A 21,001-nucleotide genomic window follows, 5' to 3' on the forward strand; every position below is an offset into this window, starting at 1 on the left:
ACACCACGTCGTCCTGAAACGATGGAGACCTTCACGGAGCTGCGAGTGGTGAAGCTGGAAGGGACTTCGGTGGTCTGACACGCTCTGATCCAAACTCCTCATTTTTGAGGGCACTGAGACCCAGAGGGGGGGGGGTGTCAATCCCTCAAGGTCACGCAGATAGTGAGCTGCCCAGCTAGGATCCCACCCCTGCCCTTCCTGACTGCTCAGATATCCGCCTACCGGCCCTCCTCCCTCCCAGGGGATGTAGAGGTCAAGGCCAAGGCCACGGTCATCAGAGACATACGTCCTCCCTGTTCTTAGGGGAAGAGAGGAACTGGAGGACAGACAGATGCGGCACGGATCCCGTTGCCGTGGTTACGGGAGGGCCCGCCTCCTTTCCTCTCCCCGCCAGAAGGGAGGGGCAGCCTTGGGCCAGCCAGGAAGGGCCCGGTCGGCCCAGCGGAGGCGGCAGGTCCCCCGGCGGAGGGGGCACCCCCCCACTTCTGCCCAGTGGGCTGATGTCCTCGCTCCAGGAGAGACGCAGAGGGTCGGGAGAAGGAGCGTGCCAGCCAGAGAGCCAATCAGACGCTAGCAGGGGAGGCGGCCCGGCAGCCTGGCAGCCACTCAACGCCCTGGCTGGACTCTCCGTCCGGCCCGGGACTGGGCAAGGTCTCTGCCAATCAGGGAGTGGGCCAGCTGGGGCGCTGGGCCAATGGGAAGAGGAGGCTCGGCTGGCCCTGGGCAGGCAGGGAGGGAGGAGAGGCAGTGTGGTCCTGCCTCAGTCCTGGCGCTGCCTCGGGGAGGGAGAGCCCTAGAGGGAGGGCGCGAGGGCAGGATCCCGGGTCCCCACCCCCTTTATCCTCAGCCACAGCTGGCTGCCCCTCCCCCGCCGCACATCTGGCTGCCCCTTCATCTCGCATCTCAGGCTGCCGAGGCACGCCCCTCCCTCCCCCCATCATGCCCGGCTGCTCCCTGCTCTAGTTCTGTCCCCTAACCCCAACCCTCCCCACTCACTCCCCCACCCTCACCCCACCTTAGCCAGCCCTTCCCCCTCCCCAACCTCACCTCCCCCCCTGCTGCCCAGAGCCAGAGGGATGGTGGTAGTCACAGGGCGGGAGCCAGCCAGCCGTCGCCCGGATGATGCCATGTCCAGCTCGGACGCTGAAGACGACTTTCAGGAGCCTGCCACCCCCACAGCCACCCAGGCTGGGCATGCCCTGCCCCTGCTGCCCCAGGAGGTAACGGGGAAGGGATGGGGCTGGGGGGTGGGCCTGCAACTTCCAACTCTCTGTCCATGGTTAGACATCTAGGAGCGTTGGGGAAAGTATGAACAGAGCCAGGAGGTGGGGGAGAAGCAGACTTTGTGTATCTTTGGCCTGGAAGTGGCCACAAATCATAGGGGCATGAAGACAGTGACGAGTTCCCCACCCTATTTCTCCCAGAAGGGGTGGTGTGCTTCTTATTTTTCTTCCCCTAAGCCCTAGCTGTCCAGGACGCCCGAGTCCTTTCTTTTGAGTCTAATATTAGCGGAGGGAGCCCCCAAATACTCGTGTCCACCCTTTCCCTGGTTGGAGGGGGCGTGAAGGCAAGGATTTGGGGCCCCCGGTAATCTTAGAGATCACTAGAATCGAATAACAAGCTTTTTCAATTTTTTTTCTCAACTTATCTCCATTGCCCAGATGTCCAGGGAGAGCAGAGGACCTAGGAGGGAACCGCTGGTACAAAGCTGACCAGATAGGGGGTGTGTCTCTCAATCCACAAGACCAAGCTGTGGCTGCCTCCCTCCCCTATTCTGCACCCCCCACCCCCCACCCCAGCTGCTGTCCTCTGATGTAATGGGGCTTCTTATGTGTTGTTCATGAATGGGCGACTCCATCTTTTCACTGTCTCTACCTGAGATGAACTGAGAAGCCTGGGAAAAGGCAGTGGGGGCAGCTCCTGGGGTGGCCCTTGAGGCTGAAGTACTGGGGACAGCCACTGGTCTACCATGTGACCTATGAGAAAGGATGTGGCACCCAGGGAGTCCAAGGTGGGGAGGGGCTATGAAGGCACATAGTTTGTGTCCTCTAGACCGGGGCGCAAGACACTTGGGTTCTTTTTCCTGTTTAGTCAGTGACCTGCCTGAATGACCTTGGATAAATACACTCTGTGTCTGTTTTCTACAGGCCCCCCAGCTCTTAACACTGGGGAAAATGATTTGTCACTGGAAGTTTGGGACTTTGGGTCTAAGCAAAAGGGCAGGTGCTAAGTCCCTTGAGTTGTTGGAAGAAAGGAGCTAGTGAAAACCTCAGGTGGTGTTTATTCTTGGTGAGACCAAAGGAGAATTGTAAGATGGGCTCCCTGGAGACCTTCCCCTGAGCCCAGGGCTATGAAGTGTCATGCACTTAGTCAGAATACTTGTTTCTCACTGGTAAGTTACCTGACTTGGAACTCATCTCTGAGTTTCCTTCAAGCTCACACTTCAACTCTGTGCCTCAGTTTCTTCACCTGTAAAGCATATTGAGAAAAAGACTGGAGTCATTAGTATAGGGAACTTCCAAATGTGGAAACCCCCCCACCAATGCAGGTCAGCACCCTCCAACCTTAGAACTGCCTATGGCAGAGGTGTCAAGCTCCAATAGAAATGGGAGCCACTAACCAATACATACAGATCCTTCAAATGCAATCCTCATACTGACTTAGTAAACCACGTATTAACATTATTTATGAAAATGTATTTTAACTATTAATGTAAACTCACACATTAATTAGTTCATATAAGCTTACATATTAATATGAACTTTGTTGTTCAGTCATTTTTCAGTTGTGTCTAACTCTCTGTGGCCTCATTTGGGGGTGTCTTGGCAAAGACACTGGAGTGATTTGCCATTTCCTTCTCCAGCTCTTTTACAGATGGGGAAACTGAGCAAACAGGGTAAAGTGACTTGTCCAGGGTCACACAGCTAGTAAATGTCTGAGGTCAGATTGGAACTCAGGAAGAGGAGTCTTCCTGACTCCAGGCCTGGCATTCTGTCTGTGTACTGTGTGTGTTAATATATTTTATTTATTAATATATTTTTAAATTTTATTTTGTTAAATATTTTTCCAATTACTTCCTAATCTGATTTGGGCTGCAAGGGAGAGTGTTATTTCAGTGAGCTGTTTGACACTTCTAGTTTAGAGCCCTAAGAGGGGAAATGACTTGCCCAGGGTCACACAGCCAGTATGTGTTAAGTCAGCAAGCATTTGTCAAGGATGTACTATGCACCAGGCACGGGGATCCATAGAAAGACAAAAAATGGTCCCTTCCTCAAAGAGCAGCCCAGGGTCTAATGGGGAAGACAGCCTACACAGAACTACGTACAAGCAGGAGACAGGATGAGATGGCAACATCAGAGGGAAGGCACTAATGCTAGGGGGGACTTAGGGAAGGAGAGAGCTTAGCTGGGACTTGAAAGAAGGCAGGCTGTGAAATGGACAGTCTTCCTTGGCTCAGAGACCCTTCTCTAGAGACTATACCCATTGCCTTTCTCTAGGTATAAAAAAGTAGAGGAACACTTGACACGTACTAGCTGTGTGACCCTGGGCAAGTCACTTAACCCCAATTGCCTGGAAAAAAAAAGTAGAGGAAGAGGAGGATGCCAAATCCATGGTTATGTGTGTGACAGTGCCTAGCACATAATAATAACAACTACAGCAAAATTTATGTAATGCCTAATGTATGCCAGGCATGGTGCTAAGCACTTTTGTGTGTATTATTTCATCTTCATAACAACCCTGGGAAGTAGATGCTATTGTTATCCCCTTTTACAGATGAGGAAACTGAGGCAAACAGGGGACTTGCCCAAGGTCACATAGCTGGTAAGTATCTGAAACTGGATTTGAACTCAGGCCGTCCTGACTTCAGTCCCAGTGCGCTATCTACTGAACTACCCAGCTGCCGCCTCATATGGGGCGCTTAATGTTTATTGATTGAAAGTAGAAAGACAGAAAATGGGGAGGTGGTGTAGGACAGAGGAAAGAGCCCTGGCTCTGGAGTCAGAGGACCTGGGTTAAAATCCTGCCTTGGTTTCCCCCTCTGTCAAATGTGGGGGTTGGACTAAATGACCTCAAAGGCTCCTTCCAGTTCTAGATCTGGGATACTTTGAACCCAGCACATGTTGAACATTATTATGTTGTCTAAAGATCTAAGAGGTCATTCATGTGGTACTCCCCCCTCCACCCCATGCAATCCTAGCTCCATCACAGATCTTGACTCCTCTGTGATTTAAAGGATGGTCTTCTAGAATTCCCACAGCAGGAAAAAATGTAGCCAACCTAGTGATGGGCTCCTCTGAGCTAAGCCGGGTCATTCCTAAGAGGACAGACACATACTCTGGTCCCTGGCCGATGCTTAAAGCTTTCAAAGTCTGGGAGCACCTGCCATGGCTTATGCCCTGCAGCTAGCCTGGCCTTTGAGAGCCCAGGTTCGCCTCTGGGTCCTAATGAGGCATTGATAGAAAAATGATTCTTCATTGGAGACATTAAAGGGATGAGAGGCAACTTGGCATCGTGGAGACAGTACCAGCCCTGGAGTCAGGAAGACCCACCTCTGACACAAGCCATGTGACCTTGGGCAAGATAGTTAACCCTTGAACCCTCTCAGTCAACAGTCTAAGTATCACCAGAGCTGGCAGAGTAGGTGGTGATCTGCCTTGATGGAGAAAGTGCCCTCACTGATGAAATCATATATGGCCCCCAAAATTAAAAAAAAGAAAAGAAAAAAAGAAGGGATGTTGCTTGGAATAGCGCTACCACTAGGTGGACATGTATTAAGCACCTACTAGGTGTTGGGTGCTGTGTTAGGAGCTAAGGATACAAATACCCATGTGTGACAATCCTTGCCCTCAAGGAGCTTACATTCTCCTGAGTATCTTGGACAAGTTTCCTGTTCTGTCACATGGAAGGGTTGGACTAAGAGACATCTAAGGTCCTTTCCAGCTCTAGACTGAGATCCTCTGGTCCCCATGACTAGACGTCACTAAGGTTCCTCAAGGCCTTTAGGGCCTATGAGTCAGTTCCTCTCCTAGGGAAGCAGCCCCACTTTTTTCACATTTACTTTAGTAGCACCCCAACCAAGTGAAACACATCCAGAAAATTTGAGGGGTGATGACACATAGTATGGCACATTCAGGGCTTCTGTGTCTTCATTCACCTGCCGCGGGTAGATTTGCCCAGCAGTTCCCTCTCCTCATTTTGTCGTTGTTGTTGTTCAGTCATTTTTAGTCCCATCTGACTCTCCGTGACCCCACTTGGGGTTTTCTTGGCAAAGACACTGGAGTGGTTTGCCATTTCCTCTCCAGCTTGTTTTATAGATGAGGAAACTGAGGCAAACAGGGTGAAGTGATTTGATCAGGATCACACAGCTAGTAAGTGTCTGAGGTCACATTTGAACTCAGCTCTTCCTCTTCCCCTCTGTAGGGCTGGTGCTCTGCCCACTGCACCACCTAGCTGCCCCTCTTCATTTTACAGCTTGTTTAGTCATTTCGGCCACGTCTAACTCTTCACCCCATTTGGGTAGGATAGGTTAAGTGGGGAAGGGAATGGAAAAAAAGGAAACACAGTGAGGTCAGACACCTCACTCAGATCATGCTGTGATTCCTCTAAGATGTCCAGGTTCCTGCTTTCCTGTCTATTTCACCCCAGTGATTGTTCTTCCAGTTCCCTGAGGTTGTCCCGCTCAACATCGGAGGTATGTACTTCACCACACGCCTGTCAACATTACGGCGCTATGAGGATACCATGCTGGCAGCCATGTTCAGCGGGCGCCACTACATCCCCACCGATGCTGATGGACGGTATTTCATTGACCGTGATGGGACTCACTTTGGGTAGGTGTCGTCTGCTGCTTCTCGGGGGTTGTTCCACCAGGGCGTATTTGGTTAGACGCAAGGAGACGCTTCCTGATGCTCTCAGTGTCTTAGGGACACAGAACCTAGATCTCTTATAGTACTTTAGCACAGTATGAGGTGTCTTGTAGGTACCCGGTAAATGCTCCACTAAGTAGAAAAATGTCAGGATGCAGCAAGGCTGGCTGTGGACTTAGGAAGACCTGGACCCCAGACCTGCCTTTGGGACTCTCAGCAAGTCACTTATCCTTTCTGGGCCTCAGTTTCTTCATCTGTAAAATGAGGGGGTTGGACCAGATGACCTCAGAGTTCCTTTCTAGCCCTAAGTCTAACTACACTGGGCATGTCTCAAGCTGAAGCAACATCAGCTCCCAGTGTGTTCATGTAAGAAGAATTCTGGACGCCTTTACAAAAATCTTATGTATTTGTTGATATCTTTTGTGCTTGTATCACTTTCATTTTTGAATATATTTCTTCTCCCCATGCCTACTCAATGATCCAACCCTGTGACAAAAATTAAAAAAGAAAGGGGGAAAAGTAGTTTAGTAAAATCAACTGATACATTGGTCATATGTGGGTGTGTATACAAAAGGCCACACCCCAAGCCTCCCACCTCTGCAAAGAGGAGAGGGAGGTACTTTTGAAAACTGTACGCTTGAGTGATAGAGCTGATTTTCCTCCAGAGACTTTTAAAAAATCAGAAGTGCTCATCTGTGTGGAATTGACTAGATGTGATCTTACCTTATGTCCTCCCTTCTTTAGGAAAAAACCCCAGACTTCCAAGCTTTTTGAACTAGATCTGAAATATTTGTGACGCTATTAACAGCGATCCCCTGTCTCTGGACTAATTTCTTTGTCCAGGACCATAGCAGGGTAAAGGAGAGTATAAGAAGGGCTCCTCTGTCCTGGTTTTGGAGGTAGGAAGAGGGCTGGAATGCCTTCCCACTCCGGTGGTATGACAAAATCAAGCCACTCCTGAATTCCTGTCATTGGAAACTCAGCTAGTCATCAGTTGCAGGTTCTCCTCCCCCTCCACCTGCAAGCAAGACTTCCTCATGCCCAGGACAGACAAGGGGCCAATTTCCACCTTCACAGAGGGGACATGTGGCCAATTCATTTGCTTTGTAGCATCTTAGTGTCCCCGGTGGGCTGTCAGCTGCCTCTGGCTCTGAGAAAACAACGTGTCACATCACTCGTTGGAACTATAAAAAGATTTGTTTGTGGGCTCTCTGGGGGAGGAAAGTGCTTGGCCTCAGCTGGCGTCCCATGAAGACCTTGGACCTTGGACTGGGCTGAGCAAAGGAAGGGCTCCGTGGTGCTAGAGAGGCATTGAGATTTGGTTGGTTTTTTTTTTTCCTGAGAGGGCTGCTGGACTCTGGCTTGTGTCCTGTCCTTTCCTGTCCTGTCCTGTCCTTGAGGACGCTGCCAAAGAGTGATGGGAGCCAGGGCTAAACGTGGCAGCCCTGTCTGGCTCTAACCTCCTGCTGCCACAGCTTGGCAAAGGCCTGGGAAGAATAAGAAGGGTCTGAGGCCCGGGATGTTGCTCCAGCTCGGAACACAGACCCAGGGGAGATAGATGGTGGGTTTTCCTCCCATCCCCAGGTAGCGTAGGTTCCTCAGTTGTGGACATGAAAAAGGTGGAGGGTGTCAGGGGTGGCAAAGGGCCTTGAGATGTTGCGCCTTAGGAAGACTGGCTGAAAGAGTGGCTATGTTGAGTCAGGAGAATCAACCAGTCTAACAACAAGCATTTAGTAAGTGCCTTATGTATGCCAGGTTACCAAGATGAAAATGAGACAGTTAGTCCTTCCCTTCCAGGAGATTACATTAATGGGGTGGACGACTATCGGCATATACTGAATAAAATACAAGGTGGAGTGGGGAAGGCGGGTGGGTGGATAAGGAGAGGGTTTTATGTAGACGATGGTGCTTTAGCTATATCTTGAAGAAAGACAGGGGTTCTCTGAGGCAGAGGTGAAGTGGGAGTGTGTTCTGGGAAAGGGAGAGAGGAGAGGAGTCGGGGGTGTGTGGAGTGGATGGACAGAGGATCATAGGCAGAGCTGGAGGGGCCCTTGTTGGACATCATGTCCCCAACCTCCTCATTTTACAGATGAAGGAACTAAGGCCCAGAGAGGTTATGAGACTTACCCAGGGTCATACAGCCTTCTCTGCCTTCCTGCACCCCTCCCTTCTTCCCTTCCCTGCCCTCCCACATCCCCACCTCTCCCCGTGCAGCCCTGCCCTTAATTTCTCTTCTGCTTTCTTCTCCCTTAGAGATGTGCTTAACTTCCTCCGCTCTGGCGACCTGCCCCCACGGGACCGCGTTCGGGCTGTGTACAAGGAGGCCCAGTATTATGCCATCGGGCCCCTGCTGGAGCAGCTGGAGGACGTGCAACCCCTGAAAGGGGAGAAGGTGCGCCAGGCGTTCCTGGGGCTCATGCCCTATTACAAAGGTGAGGAGGGCGGGGCCAAGCCGTGTGGAGTCTCACTTGCTGTGTGACCGTGGGCAAGTCACTGAAATGCTCTCCGTCTCAGTTGTCCCATCTGGAAATGGAGATCCTAGTCCTTGCTACCTCACAGGGCTGTTTCAAGCAGTCTTCCTTAGGATCCTGAAAGCGTCGTGTAAATGTCTGTTATTATTTGAGTGTGCCCTAAGGGTTTGTGGGTAGATTTCAGGGGTGGTTGTGGGGCTTCTGATTTTTGATAGGGGAAAAACAACATCTTTATGCAAATATAGTTGTTTTCTTTTTTAGTCCTATGTCTTTTGTTTTCTTCATTTAAAAACATAAGGGCTAAAAAAAAAAGGCAAAAAAGAGGTAGTTAGGTGGCACAATGGATAGAGCTCTGGCCTTGGAGTCAGGAGGACCTGAGTTCAAATTCGGCCTCAGACACTTGACACTTAAGCTATGTGACCCTGGCCAAGTCACTTAACCCCGACTGCCTCACCAAAAAAAAAAAAAGTTAAAACATAAGGGCTACAGGTTTTCTCAGACTGCCCAAGAGGTCAGGGTCAAGGATACAAAAAACTTTAGTAAATTGCACCATCCCTCAGCCCACCTGTTTTACAGATGTTGGTTTTTTTCACTTAATGCTTCCCTCAATTTCTGTTTTTCTGCTTTGTTTTTCACTTAGAAGGTAAGTGACTCACCCACAGTTAGTAGGTATCAGAGAACCAGGTCTCCTTGACCCCAGGGCCAGCTCATTATGTTTAACATTATGAGAAATAGCCAAAGAAAGGCATGGAGGATTGCCATCCCACTTCCCTGCCTCTACTGTACCTTTGTGACTTTACTGTCCTAGATAGATGAAAATTCTGGCCATTTTTTAACCAGATTTCCCAAGAAAGGGAGTTCAGCCACTTTGATTCATTTGGAAATTTCATCCTTTTCCACTTCACCACACCCCTCCCCACCATTTATTTTTTCCCCTTATTTTCCCTTCCTTTTCTTTTAAATTGATAAATAATTTTCCATTCAAACTGATAAAATAAAAAATGTTATTTTCCCCTTCCTTTTATTTCAAACTGAAATCTCTATTGAAATATATAGATTGTATTTCCCAATTGAAATACACAAATAGAGGCCTATTCCTTTTTAGAAATAGGAATATTACTGATTTCTATCCTCCAGGAAGCATCACGGTGTCAGGAAGACCTGGGTTCAAATCCTATCTCAGATACCTACTAGCAATGTGACCCTGAGCAAGTCTCAGCCTCAGTTTCTTCTTCTGTAAAGTCAAGGGGCTGCACTCAGTAGCCTCTAAGGTCCCTTCTGGCTCTAGATTCATGCTTCTGTAATGCACAGATTGTCCCTGAGTTATTTTAGGCCTGTCAAGGGCAGTCTTTTCCCTCTGGGTCCTGCCCTTCCTCCTCCTCTGTTCCCCCTCCCTGTGACAGCTGCTGTTTTCTGTCCCCCCAAGACCACTTGGAGCGGATTGTGGAGATTGCGCAGCTGCGGGCTGTCCAGCGCAAGGCCCGCTTTGCCAAGCTGAAGGTCTGTGTCTTCAAGGAAGAGATGCCCATCACGCCCTATGAGTGTCCCCTCTTCAACTCTTTACGCTTTGAGCGCAGCGAGAGTGACAGCCCCTTCTTCGAGCATCACTGCGAAGTGGACGTGTCCTTCGGGCCATGGGAGGCTGTGGCTGATGTCTATGACCTGTTGCACTGCCTGGTCACGGACCTCTCTGCCCAGGGCCTCACGGTGGATCACCAGTGTATCGGGGTTTGCGACAAGCACCTGGTCAACCACTATTACTGCAAGAGGCCCATCTATGAGTTCAAGATCACGTGGTGGTGAGTAGCCCCGGCAAGAAGCCCCAGTGGGAGGGGGCGCTGTCGGCTCTGCTTGACATCCCCTGGAGGCTGCTGACCACCTGTCCCAGGGATGTGCTGTGATGGGGACTGAGTCCTGAGCAGCCCAACCCAAGGGGCCCCGTGGCATAGCTGCCCAGCTCCAGGGATGCACCTGGGGCCAGGCCCAGGGCATTAGCCAGCTGGAACAGCGGCCCCATCGGGCTCTTCTGGGAGCAGTACCTTCTTGCCTGTGGCTCAGGGGATCTAACTGGAGCCCACCTGTGAGACCCAGAGCTATCTGACTGTGTCCCTGACCTTGAGGGCTGGGTCTTGAGCCATGTTTCATACTCTGGTGGGCATTAGTCCCTTTCCTCGCCCCCCCAACCTCCCTAGCCCTGCTCTGGTTTCATTCCTTATAAAACCCTATGTGCCCAGGGCCCAGCCGGGAAAAAGGGAACGGAATATGGGAGATATGCTGGAATGAGCTCCCTAAACTTCCCATGCTGCTGATGAAGAGGGGTCTGCTTTTATCAAGTTACCTCCACCAAATATCTCTGATCAGTTTCTCCTCTTGGGACCCAGAGAGACCCTTCTTCCTCACCAAGCACCTTTCTCATCCCCTTCGGGGTCTGTGCCCAGTTCGCCTTAGAAAAACCAGTGTTTACAGCCCTGATTTGGGCATTGGCTCCTGCTCTCCCCCTCCCCAGCCCCTTCCTCACCATTCCCCCAACCCCTGCACAGGGCTATTTCCCATGGAGCTGAGATGCAAACAGCAGAGGCTGATGGGAGGCAGGGATAAACATGGAGCCTCCATCCATGCTGAGTCACAGCATCTTTCCCCACGTTCCTGGCTGCTGTGTTAAGTGAGCAGCTCATAGTTGTAGAACAAAGCCACCCTAGAGACCACCACCATGAGACCTTGCTAGGATAACCTGCTTAAGTCTCTCCCTCAGGGAGGTCCTGGTTCTGAAGGATAAAAGGAGGGACTGAATGTCTCCCCAAGGGCTCGTAGGTAAGACAGCAATAATTCCCAAGAATACTTGGGTATCTATATTTTGAAGATTTTAAAAGATACAGAACATCTCTGGGCTGATCCCTTCTCTCTAAGGAAGCTGTTTGGGTTATGGACATGCCCTTCTTGGAGGCTTGGACAGCCAAGTGGTGGCACTCAGTGATCCCCCAACCAGCATCTCCACCACTCCCTCATTCCACAGTAGGACATGTCAGGGCTGCTTGGAGACAGTCCCACTCCTGCACTCACATCTGTACTCAAACCAATATCCATGTACTATAAAGGGTATCTTACGTGGTCAGCTCTGGTTGGCCCAGCCCTGTTGGCCCCATGCATATAAGGATTGGTTGCCCATCTAAAGCATCTAAAGATGCTACCAGAATCCTGATAGTATGACACAGTCTGAACCCAGGAAGCCCAGCCAGAGCCCTCCACTGAATCTGTGTTCAATGTCCTTGATGTGCAAAGCTGTCTCCCCCATAGGAGGAGTGTCCCTGAGGCAATGAGTGACAGGATGCAGCACCTAGCAGAGTGCCTGCCACATAGGAGAGGCATAATAAATGCTGAATGAATGAATGAATACCAGCATTGGGCAAGAAGAGGTGGAAGGCAAGGGAGTGGAGGACCAGAAAGAGGCTTTCGATCTAAGTTGGCAGGACAGTTGCTCTTCTGCATTTTCAGATGCCCTTTTTCATCTAAAAGGCAGTGGAAATGTTTGTTTTGGGGTTCATGTTCCTGCATGGTGCTGGGTGTTGCTAACCATGTGTCCAGTTGCATTGAGCTTAGCAGAAAAGTCTTTTTTTTTACTTCTCTGAGCGGTGTTACTGCCTAATCTGTGTTCGTTTTTTGACAGACACTGAGCCAAGCTTTTGAGGAGGATGTCAGTGTGAGTAGAGCATAGATTACTAACACCATTGCTGGCAGTAACCCACATTGGCCTCTCTCCCCTTGTCCCCTCCTGCTCCCGCCACAGAGCATCGCAGTGTGTTTATTTAGAATCCACATGGGTGAGACCCAGAGTGACTGGTTTTCAAAAACCCCTGCAGCCCTTCTTGAGGGTTAACCTGGATGCTGGGTGAGGACAGTGTCCCCCATCTCTCTGGAAGGTCACTCTCTGTTAACTCTGCCGTGCCGTTCTTTCAATGACTGTGTTTTGCTGTGTGTCCTTCTGGGGAGACTAGGGCTGCCAGGAAGGGTCACCCCTGGCCGCGTTTAGGGAACTTTTTCTAGAGCTAGCAACAGACCCTTGTAGCAGGCCAAGCTTGGCCTGCCCTCTGTCTAGGACCTGAAGCTGAGCTGGAAGGCAGGTAAAACATTCTGTAGTCTGTAGCCATCACACTTGAAGGGGAGGAGGGAAAGAAAGGTGGTTGCTGGTTAGCAGCCCAAGGGCTGATGGGAATGAAGCTCCTTCTCTGGGGAAATTATTCTGACCCCCAGAGAGCTCCTCTAATTATTGGTGGGGCTAGGACCTTTTCTATCCCCCAGCTCCTCTGTAACTTCAGTCATCTAAGCCAAGAGAGCCTTAGAAACACCTCCTCCCCAAATGCTAACAATGTAGTTTATCTGAATTCTTGCAACTTCATGGAACCCACTGCCCCCCACCTTTAAAAATAAAACTAAATGTGTTCTCTTCAGGGACAGACCAAGAGAAAAGACTCATTGGACTGGTTTGTGGATCAAAAATTTTGAGGGGGAAGAGGCCTTATAGAGACCTTCTAGTCTAGCCTAGTCTAGTCCCCTCATTCTGCAAATGAGGAAACTGCGGCTTTGAGATTTGGACTTGTCCAAATCACAAAATGACCAAGGTGTGATCTGCGCACAGGTCCTCCATCTCCAAACCCGTTGCTCTTCCTACTGTACCATGGGTTATTGAAGAATAGGAGAATTCAAAGGTTAGGCTACGTCAGGAGACAAGTGGCTGGCTAGAGCAGGAGCCCCGACGCGGCTGGCTCCCCACGGGTCACTGGCATGGCAAGTCAAGAACATAGGATTTGGGGGCTGGGTTGTTGGCTGGATCCCTCCTCAGATGAGATTGTCATTAGCTGACCTGGAAAGAGACACGTGGCCATCCCCTGCCCACACAGTTCATCCAGATGGGTGAACTGGGTTGGCTCGTTGGCCAACCATGCAGATGGCAGCCAGTTTCACTTCTTCCTTTGGCCTACAATCTGCTGGGGGCTTTCTGAGGAATGCTTCTCAGGTTGGGTCAGGTGATTCTTTTGTCTTCCTGGCTGGTTGGTTGCTCTGCCTGAGGCCCTGGTGATGTGGTGTGGTGGTGGTGGTGGTGGTGGTGCTATAGAAAGTGTCAAGGTCCCTGGGCATGTGTCATTCCTTATGCAACCTTGGGCTCAGGGTACACAGGGCTGACCCCATCTTGAAAGAGTTAAAAATATCTTCCCATCCTGTAAGTACTCTGTTTCCAGAAAGAGCCTCTCTTTACACACACACACACACACACACACACACACACACACACATACCCCTTCTATCCAGACTTAATCCTTAATAAAACTGTTTTTCATGGCCCCATTTACCAGAGTTCTCACCAAAGAGAGATCTCTGTACGACTCCTACAGCCGTACCTAACTCTAGAGCCAGAGGGCCCTCAGATGCTAGCTAGTCCAATCCCCTCATTTTACAGATGAAGAAACTGAGGCCCCAAGAGGACATGTGACTTGCCCAAAGTCACATGGATAATAAGCATTTGAAATAGGATTTGAACTCAGGTTCTCTGACTCCAGAGCCAGGGCTCTTTCCACTCTGCCTCCCTGATCTTGGTGGAAGGAGTCTGAAGGGGGTAAGACATTTCTGAAATTCTGGAAAAATGTGCATGGGTAAGGGAAGAAGGGCAGGAGACCCCAGGTGGAGTGCAGGTGCTGACCTGGGCTTACGCGTCTTCTTCCTCCAAGATCTGGGGCTCTGTGTCACTGTGTAACAGGTCCTGTGTCATTGGCTTTTTTCATTCCAATGTCTGTGACAGTATGACTGTACCAGCCGTCGTGCTGTACCATGGCATTAAAATGAAGTATTGGGATGGAGGCGGTGTGTGGCTTGTCTTCTTTGGGCTGGTTGCCTTCTCTCCCCTACCCCCAACTTCACAGAACCATGCGATTCAGAGATAGAAGGAACCACAGTGCTCATCTGGCTGGACCTCATCATTTTACAGATGAAGACTCCAAGGCCAAGAAAGGCCCATTCCATTGGGATACCATTGTGACTGCCAACACTCAGGTAAGGAAAAGGTGAATATTGTCTTTACCAAGCAGAACTGGTCACCTTCCTGCCTGGCCTGTGGCCTCATAAGAAGACTTCTGGAGCTAAGCACATGGGTTAATCTGGAGCCCAGAGCCCCAGGAATAACTCGTAAACCCTCAGCGCTCCTGATCACTTTCATAAGAAGCCTGCCTTCCTTGCTTTTGGACCAAGAGCCTCAAATATCTGTGCTAACTTCATTAACTGCTTCCGATTAGTCTTCCTAATGCTCTTTGCCACCAAAACCAGGAATTACCTGAATTATCCCAAAGGGCTCTACAGACTGGGCTTCTTTCCATATCCTCAGATCAGTGTCCCAGTGGTGGGGTCCCGAATGAAGGTTTCCGTTTTGTTTTAATAACTCGGGCTTGAAAAGCACCAGCTTCATTGAGTAAGATGGCTCTTTAGGGAGATTTTCACAAAGCAACCTCCCCATACGTGAAAAATCAGAGAGCCAATGGCTCCTTGGCTGAGGCTCTGCAGTGTCATGCCTGGGCCCTGCCTGAGTATTCCTTTATGGTGCAAGCAACCAAGATGTCTTAGCCTTGGCTTCTGGGTTCAAAGGATTCCCGGTGTCTGAAACATGAGCATCCTGATCACAGTTGGATGGCTTTGCACAATCTTTATTGAAGGAAACATGGGAGGATAGAGATGAGAAGCTCCAGAACAGGGGTTCTTAGCCTTTTTTGTGTGTCCTGGACCCCTCAGACAATCAAGGGAAGTCCAAGGACCCTTTCTTTATCAGAATAATGTTTTTAAATGCATAAAATAAAATGCTTAAGATTGATACTTAAGATCATATGAAAATGAAGGGATCAGACTTTTAAAAAAATTCCAGTCCATGGACTTCCAAGTTAAGAAAGTGGTCAGGCTCTTTCCATTACAGCATACTTGAAGGCCAGGGCGGACCTTCCCTTACTGATGACTCATTGCTTATCTGATGCAGAGGCCCACGAGTCACCTCCACCCTCCCCAGCTCCTCTGGGTCGGGGATTCCTTCCCCATCATCAGCTGTCCATCAGCCCCTCGGGACTCAGCCAGGGAGCTGTCTACCCGGCCCAACCGGCTGAGCCCTGTAGTCAGGGAAGCAAAGGAGGGAGGCCGCTACAAAGGAAAGCTCGGGGACCGTCACCCGCATACTAGAGAGGGAGGACCCGCTGGTCCCCTGGTCAACGCTGGACTTCCCCCTCAGGGTCCTGTATTTGCCTCTCCCCTGTCCCAGGTGTGCGGTCCAGACACACCCCTTTCCTGATCGGTTTTCGAGCCCCGCCCCTTTCTTCCAAGTTTGTTTTTTCAGTCCCTTCCCCAGGTATGTGTTCAAGCCCTACCCCTTTCCTAAATTTTCGTGCCAGCCCCGCCCCTTCCCAGGTTTGAGCCCCGCCTCCTCTTTCTGGATTCTATTTTCAGCTCAGTCGGATTCCCAGTCTCCGCGTCCTATCCCGCCCCCTCGCCCACTCTCTACGTCTTATCCCCGCCCCCTCGCCCACTCTTCCGTTCTACCCCGCCCTCTGCGTGGCTCTGCGTTCCAGCTCCGCCCCTCTCCCAGGTTAGCATTCCTGCCCCGCCCCCTTTACCCCGAGCCCTCTTCCCAGGTATGTTTCCCAGCTCCGCCCCTTCACGTCAGTCTTATATTTATCCTCACGCCTTTAGCTCCGCTCTCTGAAGTCTTCGTCCAATCAGAGCCTCGTGTCCGCCCTCTGAGGGGGAGGAAGAAGCAAAGGAAAGGCTCTCCTTGGCCGGGCCCGGTCCAAGGACTCGTGACGCAATGTCAGGTGATGCGTGACGTAATCACGTCGGCCTGCGCAAGGGGCGGGGTCTGCGCGCGCGCGCCCGCGGACGGTGAGGGCGCTGGCGCCGCCGTCGGCGCCGGGTCGGGGGGCGGGGCGGAGCCGGGGCGGGGCGTGGCCAGGGCCGGGCCGGGCGGGCCTGGAGAGACTCGGAGGGAAGGCACGGGCCGGGAGGCAGGCGGTGGGACCGGAGCACGGCCGGGCCGGGAGCACGGTAAGCACTGGGAGCTGATTGACTGACGGGCCCCGCCCCGGCCCCCTCCCCCTCCCCATTGGGATCCCCGTTCCGGAGGACTTTCCCTCCGCAGGCGCCCCAGCCCTCGGGCCATTCCGCGCGGGCGAACCGGAGTCCCCCGCCGCGCCCTTAGGAGCCCCGCGCCAGGGCTGGCCGGCGCCCCGCTTTGAGAGCCTCCGAGGTTGGCGGCCAGGGACTTGGGTGCCCCAAACCTCTTTATTCTCCCGAGTCCCCCAACTGAAATTGAGCCTTCCCATCCTTAGGGGTCCCTGGGCTTCAGACCACACTGACACCCCCCCCAGGGGTCCAGGGCCCAGAAGAGGGCAAGAGCCCCTGACCTCACCCAGCCCCCTCATTCTACGGAGGAGGAAACTGAGGCCGCGAGAGGGGACGCGGCTTAGCCCAAGGTCACCCGGCGTAGTGAGTGGCAGAGCTGGGACGAGAAGCCCGGGTCCTCCGAGCCTAGACCCGGCGCCCCTACCCGGAGGTGGTCCGCGGGGTCCCTCCCCGGCAGCATCCCTCGGCGTGCCCCAGGTAGCACCACACCCAAAGGTGCCCACAGGGCCTGCGCTCCCTGGTCTGGCAGGCCAAAGGGACTGACCCTGGAGTCACCCGGGCAGGGTATAGTTCACGTCTCCCTGGTTCCAGTTATCTCAGGCTGAACACGGTTTCTGCTGACTTCAGGTGATCGAACCATTAACTCCGGATTAGGTTAGACACGGAGCAGGTGGAGGAGTGGCATGTGGGCTGGGGGAATCTGCCAAACTTTGAGTCTACGCAGTGAGGTTCATTAGCTTTTGCACTCCAGGTGCTTGCACGGTTCTGGTGTTGTGAAGACTTTAACGCCAGGATTCGGGCTGGCTGGGCTTGTGCTGAAGGAGTGAGTAGGGCAAACGAGTTTGTGAGGTTCCAGGTAGGAGTAGAACTGGAGCTTTTCGACGGGTTGGGACTTGTGTAATTGATTGGGAGGAGAGCTGCGGTGATGCTCGAAGACTAATCACAGATATAATAGGGTAGGAAGGAAGGAAAGAGCTAGCCTGGTGAACCAGTCACAGACAGCTGGTGCTGTATCAGTCCTGCTGACTTGTCTCTGTGGTTGGGAAATGTGTCAAAGGGTGGTGGTGTCTACGATGCTCATTCTATCCTTGTGATTGTGTGAAATTTTGCTTTGACTGTACCAGAGGGGTATGGTTGCCCAAGGGCTTTGGGTACAGGATAGGGAGAGAGGAATTAGGTGAAAGGATTTGCTCTGTTAATCCTAAGCAACTTCACAAGTCTTGCTAGTCATAGATTGTGTGATTGACAAGAAAAGAGCAAGGTTTCAGTACTTATACTGAGATACCATAATGCCGTCTAACCTTACTTTGAGTATGACTTCTAAACATAAATCCTGTGCTCCAGTCAGGCTGCTAAGAAAATACGTCCCTCTTATGCTTATTCTCATTTCTTTGCCTTTGCATCTGCCTTTCTCCCCTTCTTCATGCTCTTTTCTTCCTTTTTTGGGGGGGTGGGAGAAGGGGAGAGAGTAAGGTAGGGGAGTAGGGGTAGGGATGATGATTTCATTGGTGTGAGAAACACTTTCTACCAATGGAGATCAGCAATTGTTCTGCATCTTAAAGCCTTAGAGTGAGTCTGGACCACTCAGCAATTAAGTGTCTTACCCAGTATCAGCCCAACCTATCTTTCTAATCTTATTCCATAATACTTTGCACACATTCTAGACTCCAGTCTAGGATATACAACCAGTATCAGAGGTCCTGGTTCCTAGGCCTACTCTCCATGCACTGTATCATTTAGATTCTCAGCCAATTCAAATCTTCACCGTCTTTGAGAAGCTCAATATGGCCATTTCTCCATTAAGATTTCAATGACCATCCAGACCCAAATTACTTGTACCTTTTCTGAACTCCTGCAACACCTTGTCTGTATTACAAAATTCATCAGCATTTATAGACTCAAACTGTTTTCTAACTCTTTCCTTTGTATGTCTTCCTAATTAGTTTGTAAATTCCTACAGAGAAGGAATAACTTATAATAAATTCTGTGTTCTTCACTAGAAATAGAGCATGGCATAGGGAATGAATGGATGGATGGATAAAAAGGTATTTATTAAGTGTCAGGCATTGTACTAAGGCTTGGAGGCAGAAAGACCAGTGTTTAAATCCTTCTTCTTACATTTCCTACGTAGAGGTGACCCTGGACAAATCACTTGCCTTGTGTGTGCTCGTACAACTCCCTAGAACTCACGCTACCCCACAGTCACCTGTTGCACCTAAGGAATTGTGGAGGGAGTTCCCTAAGCCAATAATTATAGATAGTTCCTCTAGTTGCTGGACACACGTAGGAAGGGATTCAGTAAATCTTTGTTCACTTGAGAATAAAAGTTAAGATTCTGTTTAAGTTTAGATTCTGATCCTGGTTTTGAGATGAAAGTCTTAAAATTTGTGATTGTGTCATTTTAAGTATGTATTTTCAAAAGCTTGCCTAAATTCATTTTTCAGAAGGCTTTTATTAAGAGCCTACCATGTGCTATGAGCTGACTATATAGAGAAGAAAAATAACAGTCTCTGGCCCCAAGGAGCTTACAGTCTAGGAGGGGTATGAGGCACTCACACAACTAATGATAATAAAAGTTAGATCGTGATTAAATACATGAGAAGGTAAAAATGGAATGAGGTATTCAAGGAGTGAGGATGTAATTCAGGTGACTCTTGTAAACACCGAGGTCGAGAGGGCATGGCCATGTAGGTTTCTAGTCTGGCTGGAGACTAGGATGCATACAAAGAAGTATTATGGAATAAGATTAGAAAGATAGGTTGGATTGAGATTGTGGAGGGCCTCGAATGTCAGTTTAAAGGGTTTGTAATTCCTTTGATGGGGAATGGGGAGCCACTGGGGGCTATTGAGCAGAGGAATAATGAGATCAGACCCTTACTTTAAGATTATTTTGTATAGGAGGACAGAAGAGGAGAGAGCCTTAAGGCAGGAAGCCTAAATGGGACTTGGGGTCAGTGGTATACAGAATAGAAGGGCTGCCCAACAAGTATCTGGCCCTTAAGACATTATCTAATTCAACCCCCCCATGTTTTACAGAGTAAATAATAAGCCCGTGCAAGGTAACGGAGGAAGGAAGAAGCTATGTTCAAAAGGATGTTCTGCGTATTAAGCGCAGGAGAAGGAGCAGGAAGTCAGTCTGCGTGGTTGACCGATTTTAGTGTTTGTTCTTTTATTCAGCGTCACAGGTGGATTTTCATCATTCCTTCATAATGAAAACCCCACAAAATCCCTGTTGATGGCCAGCCACACCATGATTGCTTCTTGTACATTGCAGCTAATTTTCAGTGTTTGATCTTGGCCAATGGCCTGTATATTGCTGTTATTCTAGAATGTCAGCTAACTTTTCTGTACTTCTTCATGCTGCCATCCCCAAATTAAACCTGTACAAATCCTTGTCGCAAACCTCTGACAGCCCAGGCATATGATGCAGTCAAGCTGGCCCCTCTCTGCCCTCAGCCGCACGTTGTGCTATCCCACACCTACCCTGCTTTTACTGTCCCCTGGGCCTGCGGTGGCCTGCCCCCTTTTGTAGCCTGACACCTTTTGTTATTTCCCACTCTCCTCCCCGTCAGAAATCGTATTCCTTGTCTGATCTCATACAGTACTTTTTTCCCCTCTTTTAAAATGTTTTAAATTTTTTTTTACGTCACTGTCAGTTCCCAGTGATAATAGCCTCCTTTGTAACAAGTGCAGTTGAGCAAAACAAAGCTGCTCATCTCATTGGTAATGTCGGACACTGTCTGCCTGGTTCTGCCCCTGGAGTCCGCCACCTCTCTACCCATAGGTGGGAGGCAGGCATCGTTACGAAGCCCCTGCAGCTATCGCTGGCTATGGCATCCCGCAGATTTTTGAAGCCTTCCAGTATTGTTTTCCTTTATGTTTCTGGTGGTCATTGTGTGAAGATGCTCTTTTGATTCTGCTTACTTTGCTCTGCATCAGGTGGCATCTATCATTCAGTGTTTGGTGGAGGTTGTCTGTGTTAGAGTCTGGCCCCTGTGCTCTGGTCTGTCCAAGGCTGCACAAGCAGCTGTGTGTCGGAGCCCTTGCACTTTCTTCATTGCCTCGCTTAGGGCTTTGCACATAGGTTGGTTGAATGAATACATGTTGCCAGACCTTCGGGGACAGCAAACTCTTTGTTTAGTTGAGGAGGTTTTTTTTTTCTCATTTATTTTTAACATTCATTTAAAAAAATTTTGCATTCCAAATTTTCTTCCCTCTAGCCCCTCTCCCACCCACTGAAAAGGCAAGCAATGTGACACCAATTATACATGTGAAGTCATGCAAAATATATGTCCATGTTAGCCATGTTGCAAAAAAAAAAAAGCAAGAAAAATGAAGTGAAAAACAACAGACTTCAGTCTGCACTCATGAGTTAATCGGTTCTCTCTCTGAAGGTGGACAGCATTTTTCATCACAAGTCCTTTGGAGCTGTCTCAGATCCTTGTCTTGATCAGAGTTGCCAAGTCTTTCACAGTTTCATTGTTACAATATTGTTACTATGTACAATGTTCCCCTGGTTCT

General features: G+C 50.1%; 2 protein-coding genes across 4 annotated transcripts in view; both read left to right on the forward strand.

The window, feature by feature from the left end:
- The first annotated feature begins 323 nt into the window (after positions 1 to 323).
- KCTD7 (potassium channel tetramerization domain containing 7) lies at positions 324 to 14,187 on the forward strand. The gene is made up of 5 exons (XM_021007055.2): positions 324 to 651; positions 1,067 to 1,220; positions 5,662 to 5,831; positions 8,121 to 8,299; positions 9,765 to 14,187. Exons 2-5 carry the CDS (start codon positions 1,077 to 1,079, stop codon positions 10,139 to 10,141), a joined length of 870 nt encoding a protein of 289 aa, XP_020862714.1. The 5' UTR covers positions 324 to 651; positions 1,067 to 1,076; the 3' UTR covers positions 10,142 to 14,187.
- A 168-nt stretch (positions 14,188 to 14,355) lies between these two features.
- RABGEF1 (RAB guanine nucleotide exchange factor 1) overlaps positions 14,356 to 21,001 on the forward strand; it is a 42,787-nt gene continuing 36,141 nt past the window's right edge. The window contains exon 1 of one of the 3 annotated variants that reach the window (XM_078154733.1): positions 14,356 to 14,380. The gene's annotated coding sequence lies outside the window, so the exon portion shown is untranslated. Of the gene's footprint in view, positions 14,381 to 16,297; positions 16,403 to 21,001 lie in introns of those variants that run through there. The other 2 variants (XM_021007054.2, XM_078154735.1) reach the window with 2 other exon arrangements.

This window comes from Phascolarctos cinereus, unplaced genomic scaffold, assembly GCF_003287225.1.
Source record: "Phascolarctos cinereus isolate Bilbo 61053 unplaced genomic scaffold, phaCin_HiC Scaffold_5;HRSCAF=322, whole genome shotgun sequence".
Classification (NCBI taxonomy): domain Eukaryota; kingdom Metazoa; phylum Chordata; class Mammalia; order Diprotodontia; family Phascolarctidae; genus Phascolarctos; species Phascolarctos cinereus.

Coding starts and splice junctions, on each gene's coding strand:
- KCTD7 (XM_021007055.2), top strand. CDS start 1,077: ATGGTGGTAGTCACAGGGCGGGAGCCAGCCAGCCGTCGCCCGGATGAT. Junction 1,221..5,661: donor TGCCCCTGCTGCCCCAGGAG/GTAACGGGGAAG, acceptor TTGTTCTTCCAG/TTCCCTGAGGTTGTCCCGCT. Junction 8,300..9,764: donor GCTCATGCCCTATTACAAAG/GTGAGGAGGGCG, acceptor TGTCCCCCCAAG/ACCACTTGGAGCGGATTGTG.